Source organism: Passer domesticus, chromosome Z (assembly GCF_036417665.1).
Source record: "Passer domesticus isolate bPasDom1 chromosome Z, bPasDom1.hap1, whole genome shotgun sequence".
Lineage (NCBI taxonomy): Eukaryota > Metazoa > Chordata > Aves > Passeriformes > Passeridae > Passer > Passer domesticus.
Window position 1 is genome coordinate 28500483 of NC_087512.1, and position 16188 is coordinate 28516670.

Sequence of the window (16188 nt, forward strand, 5' to 3'; positions counted from 1 at the left end):
TTCATTTGTCCACTAGAAAGTCTGTGAGTAGAAAAGTCCAAGAGGTGTTTTCCTTCATCCTGGGTGAAAGGATGCGAGGAAAAGGGCAGTGATATTGCATGTAAACACCTGATTGTATAACTGGAATTGGCAACAGGGCTTTGGTCTTATGACCATAGGACCTTCTCTGAGGTTAACAACTTAGGAGAGCTGAGATGTGCCTCATTAAATGGGGCAGAGATATTTCTTCCAGCATGATAGCTGACCTGGTAGGAAGACACTGGAGCAAGGAGTGGTATGGGGAGTGAAATACTTTCCAGCAGCCCAGTGAAGGAGTGGTGGACAGGTTCAACAAGCAAAGGCCTGGGGTGACATGAATGAAAGGCAACACATAGTCAAAAAATGAGGCTTAAGCAGGGTCACCTCAAGCATGTGCATATGAGCAAGGAGGTGGCTACAAGGCATGTTTATGAGGAAGCCACACAGATCTTCTTTCAGAAATCAGCATTCTGAAGTGCCTCTCTGAAAAGCTCATACAATGGCCTCACACTCAGCATGGTAAATAAACATGAGGAATAGAGACCTCTGTGCACTTGCAGGACTATTGCCTTATTAAGATGACAGTGATGTGCTGGGACAACAAACATGACTGAATGGCATCAATGGAGGGACATAAGCTATCTAACCTTATAGTTTGTTTTTCTCAGAAGTAAAAATGTCTTCAGGAAACAATCTAGGATGAAGTTCACAGGGACTTTCTTGTCAGGATGGTATTCTGTAGTGTTTAACCAGAAATAAGTTTTGATAAATAATTTTATTATAGAACATTTCTACAAGTTTAGTGTGCTTTCTAAGTTGCTATTTACACTGTTAAGTCTAGTATATTATGGCTTTTAATTCACACTTAGTCAAGCATTATCCATCTTTAATAGTACTAAGATACTTTTCAGATACTGAGGTATCTGTCTTTATTATATGAGCATAACTGTCATGGGCTGGAATGAGCATGTTCACAATCTCCCAAAAATATCTCTATGCAGAATGATAGTTACAATACCAAATGAAATTTCTAGTTTGAGCAAAGATCTTATTCTAGGGCACTAATGATAACAGCAGAATTAATTATAAAGTCTAACATGTATAATGCTATTTCTTCACACCTTTCAAAATTATTGACAACAAAATGTATTTTGATAACTTTTTGAGGAAGAACATGAAAGCAGGAGAACCACCTGAACAAAACAACTTTTTTGTTTCTGCATAATTTATACAGTTATGAAAGGAGATCTCTAGGTTGTTTCAGAAGTGAGTTGTGGGTGTTTGGGTAGGTTTTTTCCTTCTAGTATGATACTGTGCTGCAGTCCTTTCATCAAAAGAGTGAGCATGTACCTGATAATAATGAAATAAAGGGACTAAAAGTGATGTCAAAATGGAGACTATATTTCTTTTGACCACTCAATAGATCAAAACATAAAATGAAAAAGTAAAAACATTATAGCTGGAAAAATCTACTTTATTAACAGGCTGAGCAGTATTAGAGGAAATAGCTTACATTCTCCATGTGTCACCTCTGTGTCACAAATTTTCTGTTTGTGATTCTTACTACAGGACTTTTACCAAATGGCAGTACAGTCCCAGAAACTGGAAGGGACCTGCTCAAGCAGTGCTACCTACCCTTCCTTCTGCCCAGGACCATGTCCAGGTGATTTTTGAATACAGCCAAGAACAGGAACTCCATAACCCCCATGGACAACCTGTGCCCATCCTTGGTCAGCCTCACAGAAAAAGCCTTGGTTCAGGTAGAGAGAGGACCACCTCTTGTACCTACAGTGGGCACCACTGAAAAGAGTCAGGTCTGCCTTAGCCCATCTCATAACTTAAGACTTAAAAGTTATGGTATTATTAACACACTGACATCTTTCAAATGCTTCAGAGTTAGCTATTTCTTCACCAGGTACAAGAAGAAGGAAACAATTCATGCCAGAATTATGGCCCCAATGACTGTGTTGGTAGTTTTTTTCCTTCACCCATCACCTTAGCAGCAGTTAAACAGATGGTGAGACAGGTGACAACCCACAATTCCCCTATGAATGGGGACAGGGGAAGCCAACTAAGAAAAAAAAATAAAAAAAGGAGAGGAAAAAAAAGATAATGTAGAGGGAGAGACATAGGTTTCACCCAATAACAGCCTACCACATCATATTCAGGTTATCATCAATATCATTTGCCAAACTAGAACTTACAGCCACTGGATAGGAAAGAAGGCTTAGGACAAAAACTGATGAAAGCTCTTAAAGGGCTATTTAGAGCAGTCTAGAAACCAGAAGTGGTCCAATACTAAAATATCTTTAAATTTTGGAACATGTACAGAATAAAAGGTTAAATAGCGTGATCCTGTCTTGCTACATCAAATTAGAGAACAACATTTCTAATGCAAGATTGTGCATCTAAGAGAAAAGAAAATGAGGAGAGACATCTTTTCCCTTATTCTGAATTACAGCAGTTTGCTTCAAAATCCATACCTCACAAAACTATCAGATTCCAAACGGCTAAACTTTTGGTTATTTTAGTTAAGATCCATAAATCTTAATATTTCAGTTTTTGAGAAGCTGAAGCAGTTCAAAACACTGGAAACAGTGTTAGAGGCTCACAAATACCTGACGTGATCTTCATGCAAACAGCATTGATACCGATATATAATCCTAAGCCCCACAACATTTAACTGAAGTGCCTAGTATACATACTACAGTAAGTGGATAACTGTGTGATGGCACCCTGTGTATACAACACCTTTGAGTTAGGTGAAATTCTGTATTTTTGCTGGAAGTATTGCATTACAGTATAATTAAAATTTTATATTCTTTTCACAGAAAGTGTTTTGATAGTAGCACACAACAAAACTAAGTTTATGCTAGAAAAATGTACTTATATGTGCATGTTAAGTAGATGTTTAAATTAAAAAAGTATCACATTGTCTGGCAGCAATATAGCAAGTTTTGGACATTGTCTGGCAGTAATATACCAAGTTTTGGACATTTACTATCTGCAACTCCCGTTTCTACTATGTGATATTGTTCTCTTGACTAAGATACAGAATACTGCTCTGAGATTTGAGAATCCTAATGAAAAATACTGTTGACACACTGAAAGTTATTTGGAGATGTATATTCTGAACATCTCAGGTTTAGGCTCTGAAAAACGATGATAAATTATCACAGAATTGTAGAATCATTAATACTGGAAAATACCTCCAAGTCTGACCTTTGATCAAACAATGACATGGCCACTAAACCATAGCACAAAGTGTCAAGTCTGCTCATTGTTTGAACATTTCCAGGGATAGTGACTCTACCAGTTCCCTGGGCAGCCCATTCCAGTATTTAACCACAGTAAAAAAATGTTTCCTAAAATCCAACCTGAATTTCCCTAGGCAATTTGAGGCCATTTCAGCTTGTCCAGTCACTTGTTGCCTGGGAGAAGATGCTGACCCCCATCTTGCATTGTCTCCTTTCAGGCAGTTATAGACAGTGGTAAGGTTCCCCTGAGCCTCCTTTTCTCCAGGCTGAACATCCCCACCTCCTTCAGCTGCTCTTCATAGGACTTATTCTCCAGACCCTTCCCCAAGCTCCACTGCCCTTCTCTGGACATGCACCAGCACCTCAATGCTCTTGTATTGAGAGGTCCAAAACTGAACGCAGGATTTCAGGTGTGGCCTCATCAGTTCGGAGGATGGGGGGTCAATGCCTGCCCTGCTCCTGCTGGCCACACTGTTGCTGATTCAAGTCACAATGGCTTTCTTGGCCAAATGCAAAATCCATTTGGTTACTAAATACAGAAGCTACAGCTGTCTTTTATCTACGAAAGTACAAGGAATAGGAATAAAGACATAAAAACAAGAATATTGTAACTTTGTCACCAGTAAGGACTAGACTGCCTTACAACAAAGAAGCAAGCTAAGACAAATCCTTTCTATATTGACCGGGGAAACATGGAAATAGTCTTATAGCTGGGATATCTGCAGGATTACTTCAGGGATAACTATATGTAATCTACTTAAACAATGAATGGAACAGATAAAATCTCACCAGTTTCTCCTATTCCTGTCTTCCTCAACCTGCAAGTTTATTTTGTAAGAGAAGTATGTATATCATGCATGTCAAGAGACAAGTTAGTGACTATTTTACTTTGCTAATGACTGAGACATCATCTGAAGCATATATTTCCTTGGAACTTTCCTTCCCTGTACTGAGAAGGTCTATTAGTGAAACATTTTATTCTTGCTCTGAGACATTACACCGCTTGCCTAAAACAGAAAAATTAAATTCTTATCCACCTTACACACAGACACCTAAAAAGAATGAATTATAAATCAGAAGTACAGTATTTTATCATATTGGATTGTGTGCCACAGTCTGCAACTATTTGCAGAAAACAGATGAATGGAAAGATGTCTGAAAATAGGTATCAACCCTTAGAAGAAACCCAAAGACCAGTGTATTTGATTAGTGCTTGATTCTTAGCTTGTAACAGACTAGAAGTAGAGCATATAAAAATGTGTCCCTGAAATTTGGAGATTTGATCAGGGTCTCTCAAAATATTAGAACAGCCCAAATTATCCAGTAATAATCACTGCAATAATTCACACCTTAGCTGCAACTGGGACTCTGCTTGGTATGGTGTCCACATAAAATGGAGAAGTGCTGGGAATGAAAGATAATTCTGAAATGCAATGCAATTAGAAAAGAATTAAGATGCCAACAGGTAGGGAATGTAGAAGATGATAAGGACACAAAGTGTCCAGATGAACTTCATAATTCTCATTTACATCTGTCATTCTACATCTAGCAGCTGCATAGGCAAACAAGCCTTGCTTATCCTTATGCCTTTTTCCCAAACTACCCTCCTATCCTATATTATTCTTACTCATGTTTATGTTCCTACTGAAAGAGGATTCATTAAAGAAAAAAAGAAATAAAATAAAATTAAAAAAAGAATAAAACAAATTCTGTAATTTTGGCTGGAACAGAGTTAGTTTTCTTCACAGTTGTTCGAGTGGGACTACGTGTTGGATTTGTGCTGAACACAGGGTTGATAAAACAGAGCAGCTTTTGTTATTGCTGAGCAGGGCTTACACAGAGCCAAGGCCTTTTTTGCTTTAGACACTACCATGCTGGTGAGGAGACTGGGGGTGCACAGAAGATTGGGTGGAGACACACCTGCAACATCAGCATATAAAGTGGGGGGAAGAAGGAGGAAGCGAGGGACATTTGGAACAGTGGCATTTGCCTTCTCACGTCACCATTATGTGTGATAAGGCCCTGTTCTCCTGGAGATGGCTGAACACCTGCCTGCCCACAGGATGCACTGAATTAGTTCCTTGGTTTTTATTCTGCTTGTGTGTGTATCGTTTGCTTTCCCTATTAAACTGTTTTTATCTCAACGCATGAGTCTTCTCACTTTTCCAATTTTCTTCCCAATCCCAGTGGCAGGGGAAGAGAGTGAATAGCTGCATGGGGCTTAGCTGCCAGCTGGGGTTAATTCATAAGAATCCTTTTTGGTGGCCAATGTGAAGCACAAAGGGTTCAAGATAACAACAGATTTGACTCAAATGTACTAGATCAAATTTACAACTAATGCCATTTAGCTAGTAAAGAGCAGGCTCCTGTGCTTGCCATGGGGCTTGCTTGCCTGACTGAATATCAGACACTAATGCTCATTAGTGGCCACTTGTTGCTTTTGCTGCTCACTGCAGCACTGTGCTGCTGATCACCTCACTGTGCTGTGCCCAAGAGCACTTTGAAAACAGCCATGGCAAAGTGCCTGAGCTGGCACTGTGGCAATTTTCTGTGCTGCTGTAGTGGACAGGCTGCAACAGCAGTGAGAACTTGAGCAGAAGGATGAGTCCATGCAAGAGCACGTATCCACTTTGAGTCCATGGAGGAGCCCAAGGTGGAGTAGATTGATAACTGAAAGCAGCTGGGACCGCACACTAGGCTCCTGCTGGCGCAGATTCATGGCAGGACCTATGAATGCATGGAGGAGACAGGAGCCCACCATGGAACAGGCTTGCTGGCAGGTCTTGTGACCCTGTGAGGGACCCATGGTGGAGCACACAAAGCTCTTTCTGAAGGACTGAAGGACCTTGTGGAAGGGACTCAGACTGGAGCAGGTCACGAAGAGCTGCAACCTGTAACAAGGACCCATGCTGAAAAAGTTTGTAGAGAACTGTCTCCTGTGGGTGGTACCCCATGATGGAAGAGGGGAAGCAAGAGATTGCCTAGCAGCCTGTTTTGCGGAAGACCATGGTGAGGCATGCTGTCTCTCTGCAGCCCATGGAGGTTAATGGTGGACCACAGCAGGAAATCCTCACTCGTAGGCAAGGTAGAAACAAGTGAAGGAGTTCACTGCAATGTTAAACCATAAAACCTGGCCCAAAAGGACGAGGGACATAGCTCTTAATGGATATACCTTTAAACTGTTGTTGTAAGCCATGATCTGAGTTGCATCTTATAGGAATTACCATGACACTAACAATCCAAACCAATGGAGAAGACTTACAAGAAGCAGCTCCAGTACAGCTAGGACGTGACCTGAGCTGACTTTGGTGCCCAGTTACTCCATGCAACACACCACCTCCCCTATCCCAAATGACCACCAGAACAGATGGAGCCCAAAGTCATGGACTAAATAAACTCAATGAATATTTTGTAGACATTTTATGAACACTTTGCTGAGGTGGTTCTCAGACTAAGGGAATGCTGTGTATTATATCAAATGGAAAATTATTACACCAAATGGAAAGTGGGTTGTGATTAATGAGGTCATACCAAGTAGTATGGCACCTGAGTATGATGTAAATGCCAGGAAATAAGAGCTGGAATGTGCTGGGTTTAGCTAGAGTAGAGTTAATTTTCTTCATAGTGACTGGTACTGGGTTGGGTTTTGAATTTTGTTTTTTGCTGAACACAGGACAAATGATACAAAGATATTTTTCTTATTGCTGAACAGCGCTTGCACAGAACTGAGGCCTTTCATGCTTCTTGCACCACCCCACCAGTGAGTAGGGTGTGCAAGAAGCTGGGAGGAGACACAATCAGGACAGCTGACCCCAAATGACCACAAGGATAACCCTTCTGATTGTCTCCCCCATCCTGTTGGTGAGGAAGTCACTGAGCACCTGCAAGGGATTTAGGTGCCAGATGGATTTAAACCATACTTAAACCTAAAAATATTCCAAAGAATAAAATGCAGTGCTTTTGCATTGTCAGAAGCACTGACAATGAAGCCATGAAGAAAGAACCAAGTTTCGTGAATGCTTCAGTGTAAAGCTTCGGTACTGATCACATTCAGCCATGAATTATGCAGCATGGTCTGGGCAGGTCATGAAAACTCTTCCTTAGCATCAGAGTAATTAACTCCAGCTTGAAGCCTCAACCAGCCCTGAACACTTAGCATAGCTTGCTCATAATGGTCTGTACAACACCAGGCAGATTCATCCTCTGAACTCCCTAAACTGAAAAAAAATTTCTGAAATTATTTCAAGGACATTAAACTTTCAGACCTAGGAAATCAAATAATTAACACAAAGGCATGGAACATGAAAATATGGAACTTACAATGGAATTTTTTTTTAAAATGTAGCATTTTAATAACTTCAGGTCCTAGACCAACCACAAATTGGTGGCTTAGTATTTCTGACTTATCAGAAGGCTTGTAGGCTCTAAAACCATAATCTGATATATTTTGTGTATCAATGGACAATATACCTCTCTCTTCCTAAGACTACTTAAAAGTGTTCCTGTCTTGACAGCATTTGCTACAGCAGAACATTCATCTTTCAAGATATTTTGACAACTTTATTTTATATTGCAAAAAGAATCTGCAAGGACTAAACTGTTTAAAGAACACACAGTGGAACATGTTTTAATCTATATCTGTGATTTTTAAAAGGTAAAAATCCCAGCATATTAGGCGCTCTCTATTTTAATAATAGTAGTAGAAAAAATATTCTCATATATTTTATTTGTGCTGATAACTTTAATTATGTATGATTTTAACTTGTTTCAGATGAGTCTTTCTGATCTCCCTAAACAACAATACACTGTAACACATATTAAGTGTTAACATGATAAAAATTACTAAGTATTTAGACACAATTGGAGTAAAGAACATAGAACTGTAGATTGATATATCCTTGCAGTAAAGACAACCAACAGATTTCACTGCAACAGCAAGTGTCTCAGTTCCAGACTTTAGACTGGAGGTAATGAAATGCTCTATCCATCTGAAATGCTCTATCCATCTATCCATCTTTGGATTCCACAGAAGGGGGTAAAAAGAAAAAAGAATAAAAAATAAAAAAGCCATTATATTTGATGTGGAAGGAAAGGCAGACGAGAAGATCAGAAGGGATTTGTTCAGCCTTATTAAAAGAAGTTTGGATACATATAATTTCCTGGAGAAGGACTCACAGGTAAATTGCCTCCTTAATTTCATGACATAACTTTACAACTTCAGAAACATCGAAATACTTTTAGTAATAAATATGATCACCAGCATTTCTCTGAGATAGCCTCCCTAAATACTCAATCTTAGAAGTGGCCAATTTCCAGATGACTTGTGTTCTAAATGCTAAAGATTATGCTTATGCTGTAGCACAGTGACTATAATTCTCAAATAAATCAGTAATCCAGTAGTTTTTCTAAGACAACCTAAACCTTCATTAAAAACCAAAACAAAACAGAGACTTAAGCAGAGTGCTTAGATTTCTTAATTCAACCTAAAGAAAAACTAACAGCCTTGTTCCCATAACTCATTTATCTCTTCTTAGACAGATAAGGGGAAAAAAAATCAAGCAAATCAGTAGTTACCAAATTATAAACCAATATTCAGCTTAATTGACATTCTTGCTTACCTACTGCTATCTTCCAGGTATCAAAAGAGCTAAGATTTTAGGAAAAGATAGGAAAATTGGAATGTTTTAGTTTTCTACAGAGAGGTTCACTTACATTTAAGAAGTCTGTACATACAAAAGCGAAAAAAAACCCATACTGACTCGCTGCAGCAACTGACGAATTGACTACAAGAAAGAACGAACTCAAATCAAACTAAGACAGTTATTGACAGTATGGTTCCAGGTTCAATAGTCTGTATCTGATCCACTGTGGTTGTACACAAAAGAATAGCGCAACCCAAAAACGATGCAAGCAGACTGGAAGATGAAGTTTAAAACACTATACGTAAGAAAAAAGATACAGGTTTTTCAGGTAAGAAAATTTCCTATTATTAAGAAAGAGCTTGGATCTGTACATCATTTTCACAAGTAACAGATGAAAAGACAGCACTCAGATTAAAAAAAAAAAAAAAGAAACTAATTTCTCCACCATTTGACAGGTGGAAATAGTAAGATTTAATTTGAATGGTTGGTCAGGTTTAAGAAATAACTTAGCATACTTCCTAGTTCACACAACTTTGCCTTACTAAGAATGAACTTCAGCATACACCACATTATTATTTGCCTGGCTTGGATTACAGCATGATACCTCCCCATCTCCAGCTAAGAGACACAAAAATTATTTGTTCTTTCACTGCTCACATCCTTGTAGCATTACAGCAGTAGGCTTATTATCCTTATGGAAAAAACTGTTTAACTCCTACTGCAATTTCTTACAGCTTTTGTTCCTTAAGGCCTCATCCTGTACTATAACTCTTTCTCACTTTGCAAAAATTACACTGGTGCTACTATGCTGGCTTCTTTTCACATACAAAGAAAGGACCCTGATGCCAACATTTGGAACTCACACTGTATAAACAAACATGTACTGCCTTTAAGTATAAAAAAGTGTTATTATTATAGAGCTAATATTCCAAGTCTGTCTACAATTTCACAGCAAATAGTCCTTACATTACCCACAAAACAAATCAGTACTGATTTTTTTTTTGTACCTTTAGAACAACTGTAGCATGAAGAGCTGAAAGCCTGAGCTGATCTCAACTACTCACTCCTTTTGCATACAGAGAGACAAATATTACTGGTAGTACTACTACAGTTCAACAAAGCAAGCAAAAACTATCAATCATTGTAAAGGCAAGTTCCTTGATTGCAAATGAAACTTGCCTGTCAGACCCCACAAAATTAGCTGTGTTTTAAACAAGTTTGCTGAAGTGTTACTGTTCACAGCACGTACGCCAATGCAGCTATTATATTTACATTTAATATCTGAGAGGAACTGACAGGTATCACACTGACTATATCAGTAGTGCTTAGATAAGAGCTGATTTTTTACTTCTGGTAAAGAGCAGCTTTCCTCTAATTCTGTACATTGTACTCCAAGTTTCTGGTACCAAGTAGAAAAATGTGCCAACCTACTGCAAGATTTATTTTCTCTGTAACTGAGTCAACATTGATTTGCTAGATTTTGTTATTTCTATGTAAGCAACACTGCCCACATAACTAAATATTTATTTTATCTTCATTCTAAGAAAAAACCCAGAAGGCCACAGAGCTCTACCCATAATTAAAATACTTATTCAGTTAAAATGTCCAAAACTGGTATGCCCCCAAGTCATTCTCCATTTTTGGTGAATCAAGACAATGACACAACTACCTCAATTGCTTTGAGATGGCAAGACAAAAAATGAAGTTTAACTCACACCAAATACAAAATAACATCGGTGGCAATACTTACAGGAGTTGAAAAACGGACAGATTTTGTTCCAGCTCCTGCTATATCCTCTATACTTTCACAATATATTTGCAAATAAGCACAATCTAAATGGTCTACTCACATCTGAAATGTCAAGGCTGTTTACTAATCAATGAAGCAGACAGTCATACTGGTTACTTTTTTCAATTACAGTGTTTGAACACTTCAGGCAAAACAGAAATTTCCTTATGAAGTAAAAATTACACAAATCTAGAACACCAGGGCAAGCTGCAGTTATCACACACCACACCTAACAAAATATTAAGGAAATATTCTTCCCTTCTTTTAATTTTTTTACTGGAAGAGAGATGGTGTATCTCCTAGAATAAGAGGATGCCACAACAGTAACCTTAACTGAGTTTTGTGATACTTGCAAGAACTGCTGTTTTTCTCTTCTATCCCTTCCCATCTCTCCTCACACCTTCCCACTATCCTCAAGCTCCTGTACAAAAGTTCTCTACCCTGCAGAAGACTACCTGCATGTTACTCCTACCTAACACAAACCTTTAAAAATGCATTAGTTTTGCACTTTGAAATGTGCCATATTTTGTATCAACAGAAACAATTCAGCATTTGCATGGTTTTCACTTAGATATGGTGCACACAAAAAAACTATTATACAACTACCACCTAACAAGACACAGCACAATAAAAGGAAAGGTGTCTGAAGTTCTCAGTGCAAGGTATATATGACAAATTTAAAATCTTTCTGTTAAGAATTTGCTCTAGGACCAGAAATTTGTTTTAAAATATAAATAAATTCCATGTTTTTTACATGCCATGAATATAATGAGCCGTTACACAGAATGCTAAAATATTAAAAAGAAAAACCCAGGAAGTTCTGTGCAGACATAACAGAAATAAGTTCCTGAACTAGTGGACAGAAGAAATAACTAGCAACCTTTACATACACATATACACGCCTCATCTAAAAACAACACAAAAAAATTTATAAAGTTATTTTTAAAGTTGCTGTCTCTAACTAATTCTAAGATAGTCCAGATTTGCTCAACAGAACCATCTTCAAAACACCAAATATTTTAACTTAACCTTGCTACAGCTGGATGCCATGTAACCTGAGCAATTCATGTGCCAAGGAAACACTTTCATGTTTAAACTATTGATATGTACATGTATACGCACAACAGGTTCCATCCTGCATTTTACCCCCTTGAAAGAAGCTAGTTTGTATTTTGCTACAAAAATCCCCAGCATTACACAAAGTACTGAAGACAAGAAAAGGGAGGTCATCACTGGCATCTGCTCAGCACTGGTGAGGCCACACTTGGGAGTACTGTGTCCAATTCTGGGCTCCTGTATCAGTTGGGTAGCAGTGGGGCTACAGGGTTGGCTTTGGTAAGCTTTCAGAAACTCCCCCCATGTCAAAGAGAGCCACTTTCACTTGCTTCCAAGACAGTCTCACTGCTGACCAAAGCTGAGCTGAACACCAATGGTGGCAGTGCCCCTGTGATAACATAATCAAGACAGGGTAAAAGGTGCTTTCAACAGCACCTGAGAAAGACAAGCAGCCCTGCAGACATCAAGGCTAGAAGAAGGAGGGGGAGAAGGCGATTCAGGTGCTGGAACAGAGATTCTTGAACCCTGTGGAAAAAAACATGGTGACACAGTTTGCACCCCTGCAACCCAGAGAGGTCCACAATGGAGCAGATATCCATTCTGCATCCTGTGACTGAAATAGAGGAGGGTCCTTACTGAATATCAGGAAAAACTTTTTTTTTTTTCTGCGAGGTTGAAACACCACTAGAACAGCTTGCACTATCTCCATCATTAAGATTTTCAAAAGCCATCTGCACATGGACCAGAGCAACTGTCTCTTAAGTGGCCCTGCTTGAGCAGGGGTTTAGAAGGGATGGCCTCTAGAGTTTACTTTCCACTGCCGAAGTTTTCTTACCACAAGCAAGGGGGTCCTTCTGCCCTGACAGATCTTCGAAGAGCCAAGACAGAGTGCTCCACAGGGACCAACAGTTCCCTGCCTGCACTGCCTGTTGCTGAGTCCTCACACTAAAGGGAAACAGTCAGTCACTACAGGATCTGAAGAGACTCATGCTTATCTCAGCTCAAAAAGCCACCACAACATGATAAACATCCTGTGATTCAAAGATTTTCACCCTTCCGGGGTGTTTACTGTCCTCCCCAGGTGCGGGTTGTGGTGCAGGCCCAGAGAATTATGTGTTATCACTGAGGGACAAACAGCCATAAACTCACAGCACTTCAGTAGCCAGTGCATTTGGTCCTGGCTCCTGAGAGTGCGCTGTGGCTCTTGGCATCCCCGAGGGCTCCCAGCCACCTCCTCCTTCCCGACGCCTCCCGCAGGTACCCGGGCCAGCGGAGTCCCCACTGGCTGTGGGAAGAGTGTGGAAGGGAGATTTCTCCTGGAATGGGGGGCAGCTTGCCTGCGAAACGGAGGGGGAGGCAGGTGTCGAAGGCAGCTGAGGGGCTGCTCGGTCATTTTCCAGTAAAGTCTCCTTTTCCTGCAGGGAGACCCTTTGGGAGGTCCGTCTCCCCTCTCTGCCGACACCGAGGCCCTTCGGGAGGCCCCTGTCCCCCGTCTCTGCCCCACACCGAGGCCCTTCGGGAGGCCCCTGTCCCCCGTCTCTGCCCACGCTCCGGGGCCTTCTCTGCTGCCCGCTTCCCGGCGCCACAGAAGCCGCGGCACTCGGCCCGTCTCTCGGCAGCCCATGGCGGGCGGGGCCGCGGAGGCTCTGCAGGACAGCGGCTCCGCCGCGCCGGCCGCCTCCAGCGGGGCCCAGCGGGAGGCAGCGGCAGCCGGGCCGTGCCCCATCTGCCTGGGCGACCTGGACAACGCGGCGCACGTGGACACCTGCCTGCACACCTTCTGCTTCGCCTGCATCCGGCAGTGGGCCGCCCTGCGCGCCCACTGCCCGCTCTGCAGGCAGCGCTTCGGCCGCATCCTGCACACGGTCCGGGCGGACGACGACTACCAGGAGTACGTGCTCGGCCCGCCCGGCTGCCAGCAGAGCGCCGCGGCCGCGCACAGCGCGCTCCGCACGGCCCCGCGCTGGCGCTACCGGCTGCGCCCGCGGCCCCAGCGCCATCCCGCTGCCAGGAGAAGGGGGCGGCCGCCAGCGGACGGAGGGAGAGCTCCAGCAGCCTCTGACACCTCTGCCCGATAGGCTGCGGGGCAGCGCTCGACCCGCCCTGCCGGGGACCTGCCATCCTCTTGCACATGCGGGGGGCGCGGCTTGCGGCCCTCAGGCACCTGGAATCAACACCCGGAGCCCTCCTGGAGCACGCGTCTCTTACAACCCCTTGGAATAGTGGACGCTCTTTTTCGTTACTAGTAAATTACACTTTGTTTAAATTATTAAAGTGTTTTTGCCTTAACCGATGAAGTTTAACTTTTCTCCCCCGCAGTGGATGGGTGCGAGGAGGCAGTAGTTGGGCGAGGGGAGTGAGAGGCTTCATAGTGCTTAGTTCCCACCTGGGGTCCAACCATGATATTCCGCGTCTTTTAAAATGAGTCGTGGTGGCTCCCAGGGGCAAAAAGGAGGAGTGAGCTAAAGCTGTGATAGTTTTTAGGGGGCATGTTAATATTTTCAAGAATTTCAGTCTTGTCTTCTTAAGAGAACTTCCTATGTGCTGCAGATATTGTAACAAATTGCATTCCAAAACCACGGTTCATTTTTTCCTTTTTTTTTTTACATCAATGTTCCTTGCCATTTATTAGATTGTCTTATACAGATAATCTGCATAGGTTAACAAGAAGCTGGATTTTGTTGCTAGTAAGTTTCTAGATATATCTAAGCAAGTAAAAGGAAAAAAACCCAACAACAAACAACAAGAAAATCCCAAGAGATATGTATCACTGAAGAAAAGGATGATTTTAACATAAATATGTACACAAGTAGTACACAAAGTGCAAAAGCTGAATATGACCTCAAGTAAATAAGGGTTTACTTCCTTTATCAAGCTGTCATAAATTAAGCTGTTACTGTTAGCATACTCTGCAATAAATGTCAGATAAGAATACATTCAGGAGTTAATATATTACATCAAAGTCACAATATATTAGCACTTCATCATTTCAGTCTTCAAAGTTATTGTCTAACTTTTGCATGAATGTTGATGTTTCTTCATGATAAGCAAATTGTTAGAAAATTCAGTTGTGTCTTAGTTTAGGATAAGCAGCACATTATTTGAAGCCCTATTTTATTAGAGCCAGAAACCAGTTGACAAAATGGAAGAAGGTAATAACTAGTAACAAACACAGACTCTGAAACAAGACAAATAGCAACTGTACCATCTGCAACATGTCTCACGGACCAGAGAACATGAAGTGGTCTTCACAAAAGCACAATAAAACCTCAATAAAATATAATAGCTTAAGAGCTGATTCTGTCATCAGATTTATAGGATATTTGGTCTCTACCAGCAATTTATTGAGATTAATTGTTTTCAAAGTTAAAACCCATGCCGATTTGCAATTTATTGCCACATGCTGTAGACAGAGCTTGAAAATAAGAAATAAGGGAAGTTGAGGAGGATTTATATAATTTCACTCATTATTTCAAGTAAATTAGAATATTAGCTAATAAATTAATAATACAACATAAAGGCCAAGGGAAGAATACTACTACCGATGAAAGCACAAGGCAAGAAAAGTGAAAGTAAATGAATGGATTGAATCTAATCTATTTAAAAAACCAGATTTGGATAATTACAATCTTATGTGTCAAAAAGTCCCAAAGATTTAGTATCTTCCCCTCCTTTCCTGCTCAAAACCACAATACAGTTACTTTGGGATACACCTGAAACCTGGTACTATAGTGTCATCTGGAATGAAACCATCATTACAGGAAAATAAAAAAATGTTGCTGAAATATGAGATTTGCAAAAAAACAGGAATTATGATTATAATCAGCCTAACACACATAGTAAGAATTTCACAGCAATACCTGTAATGCAACCCTTATGAAACAGTCTGTGAACCAGGGCCCACAAAACTTCGAGTATGTCCTGTGAGTCTTTTTATATAAGCATACAAGTGCAACATTGAGGCCCGAGAGAGAGCCTGCTCCACTTGTGACTTCTTAGGACTAGAAAGCATGCATACTAAAGTCTGTGAAGTTCTGAAACAAGTATTTGCTGATACCCACATTTCAAAAGAGTTCTGAACAGAATTTAACAAGAGAGGGTTGTGACCAGTGGCACAAAGTTCAGCAGGTGGCCAGTCCAGTTACAAGGATCCATACTGTTTAATGTCTTCATTAATGACCTAGAGGATGGAACACAGTACACCTCAGCAAGCTTTTGGGAGATACACAACTGCAAGGACTGGTTTGCAGATAGTGGTTGGTAGTGACTAAAAGCCATCAGGAAATCAATCTCCTTTTAAATTACTTTAGCAATTTACATTCTTGCGTTGACAAATGATAAGGATCAATCTTTGTGAAGTAAATGTGTAAGATAAAGAATAAAACACTTGAGTTCCAAAACATTTTTCTGGAGACTGATAGATGCT

General features: G+C 40.7%; 2 protein-coding genes across 3 annotated transcripts in view; one reads left to right on the forward strand and one right to left on the reverse strand.

Moving 5' to 3' along the window:
- The window catches only part of RFX3 (regulatory factor X3), a 124765-nt gene that overhangs the window by 62501 nt on the left and 46076 nt on the right, over nt 1-16188 (reverse strand). The gene's annotated exons all lie outside the window — the stretch shown is intronic.
- LOC135291208 (E3 ubiquitin-protein ligase Topors-like) lies at nt 6282-15025 on the forward strand. The gene is made up of 3 exons (XM_064405236.1): nt 6282-6360; nt 11834-11958; nt 13184-15025. The coding sequence occupies exons 1-3, from the start codon at nt 6282-6284 to the stop codon at nt 13838-13840; spliced, it is 861 nt and encodes a 286-aa protein (XP_064261306.1). The 3' UTR covers nt 13841-15025.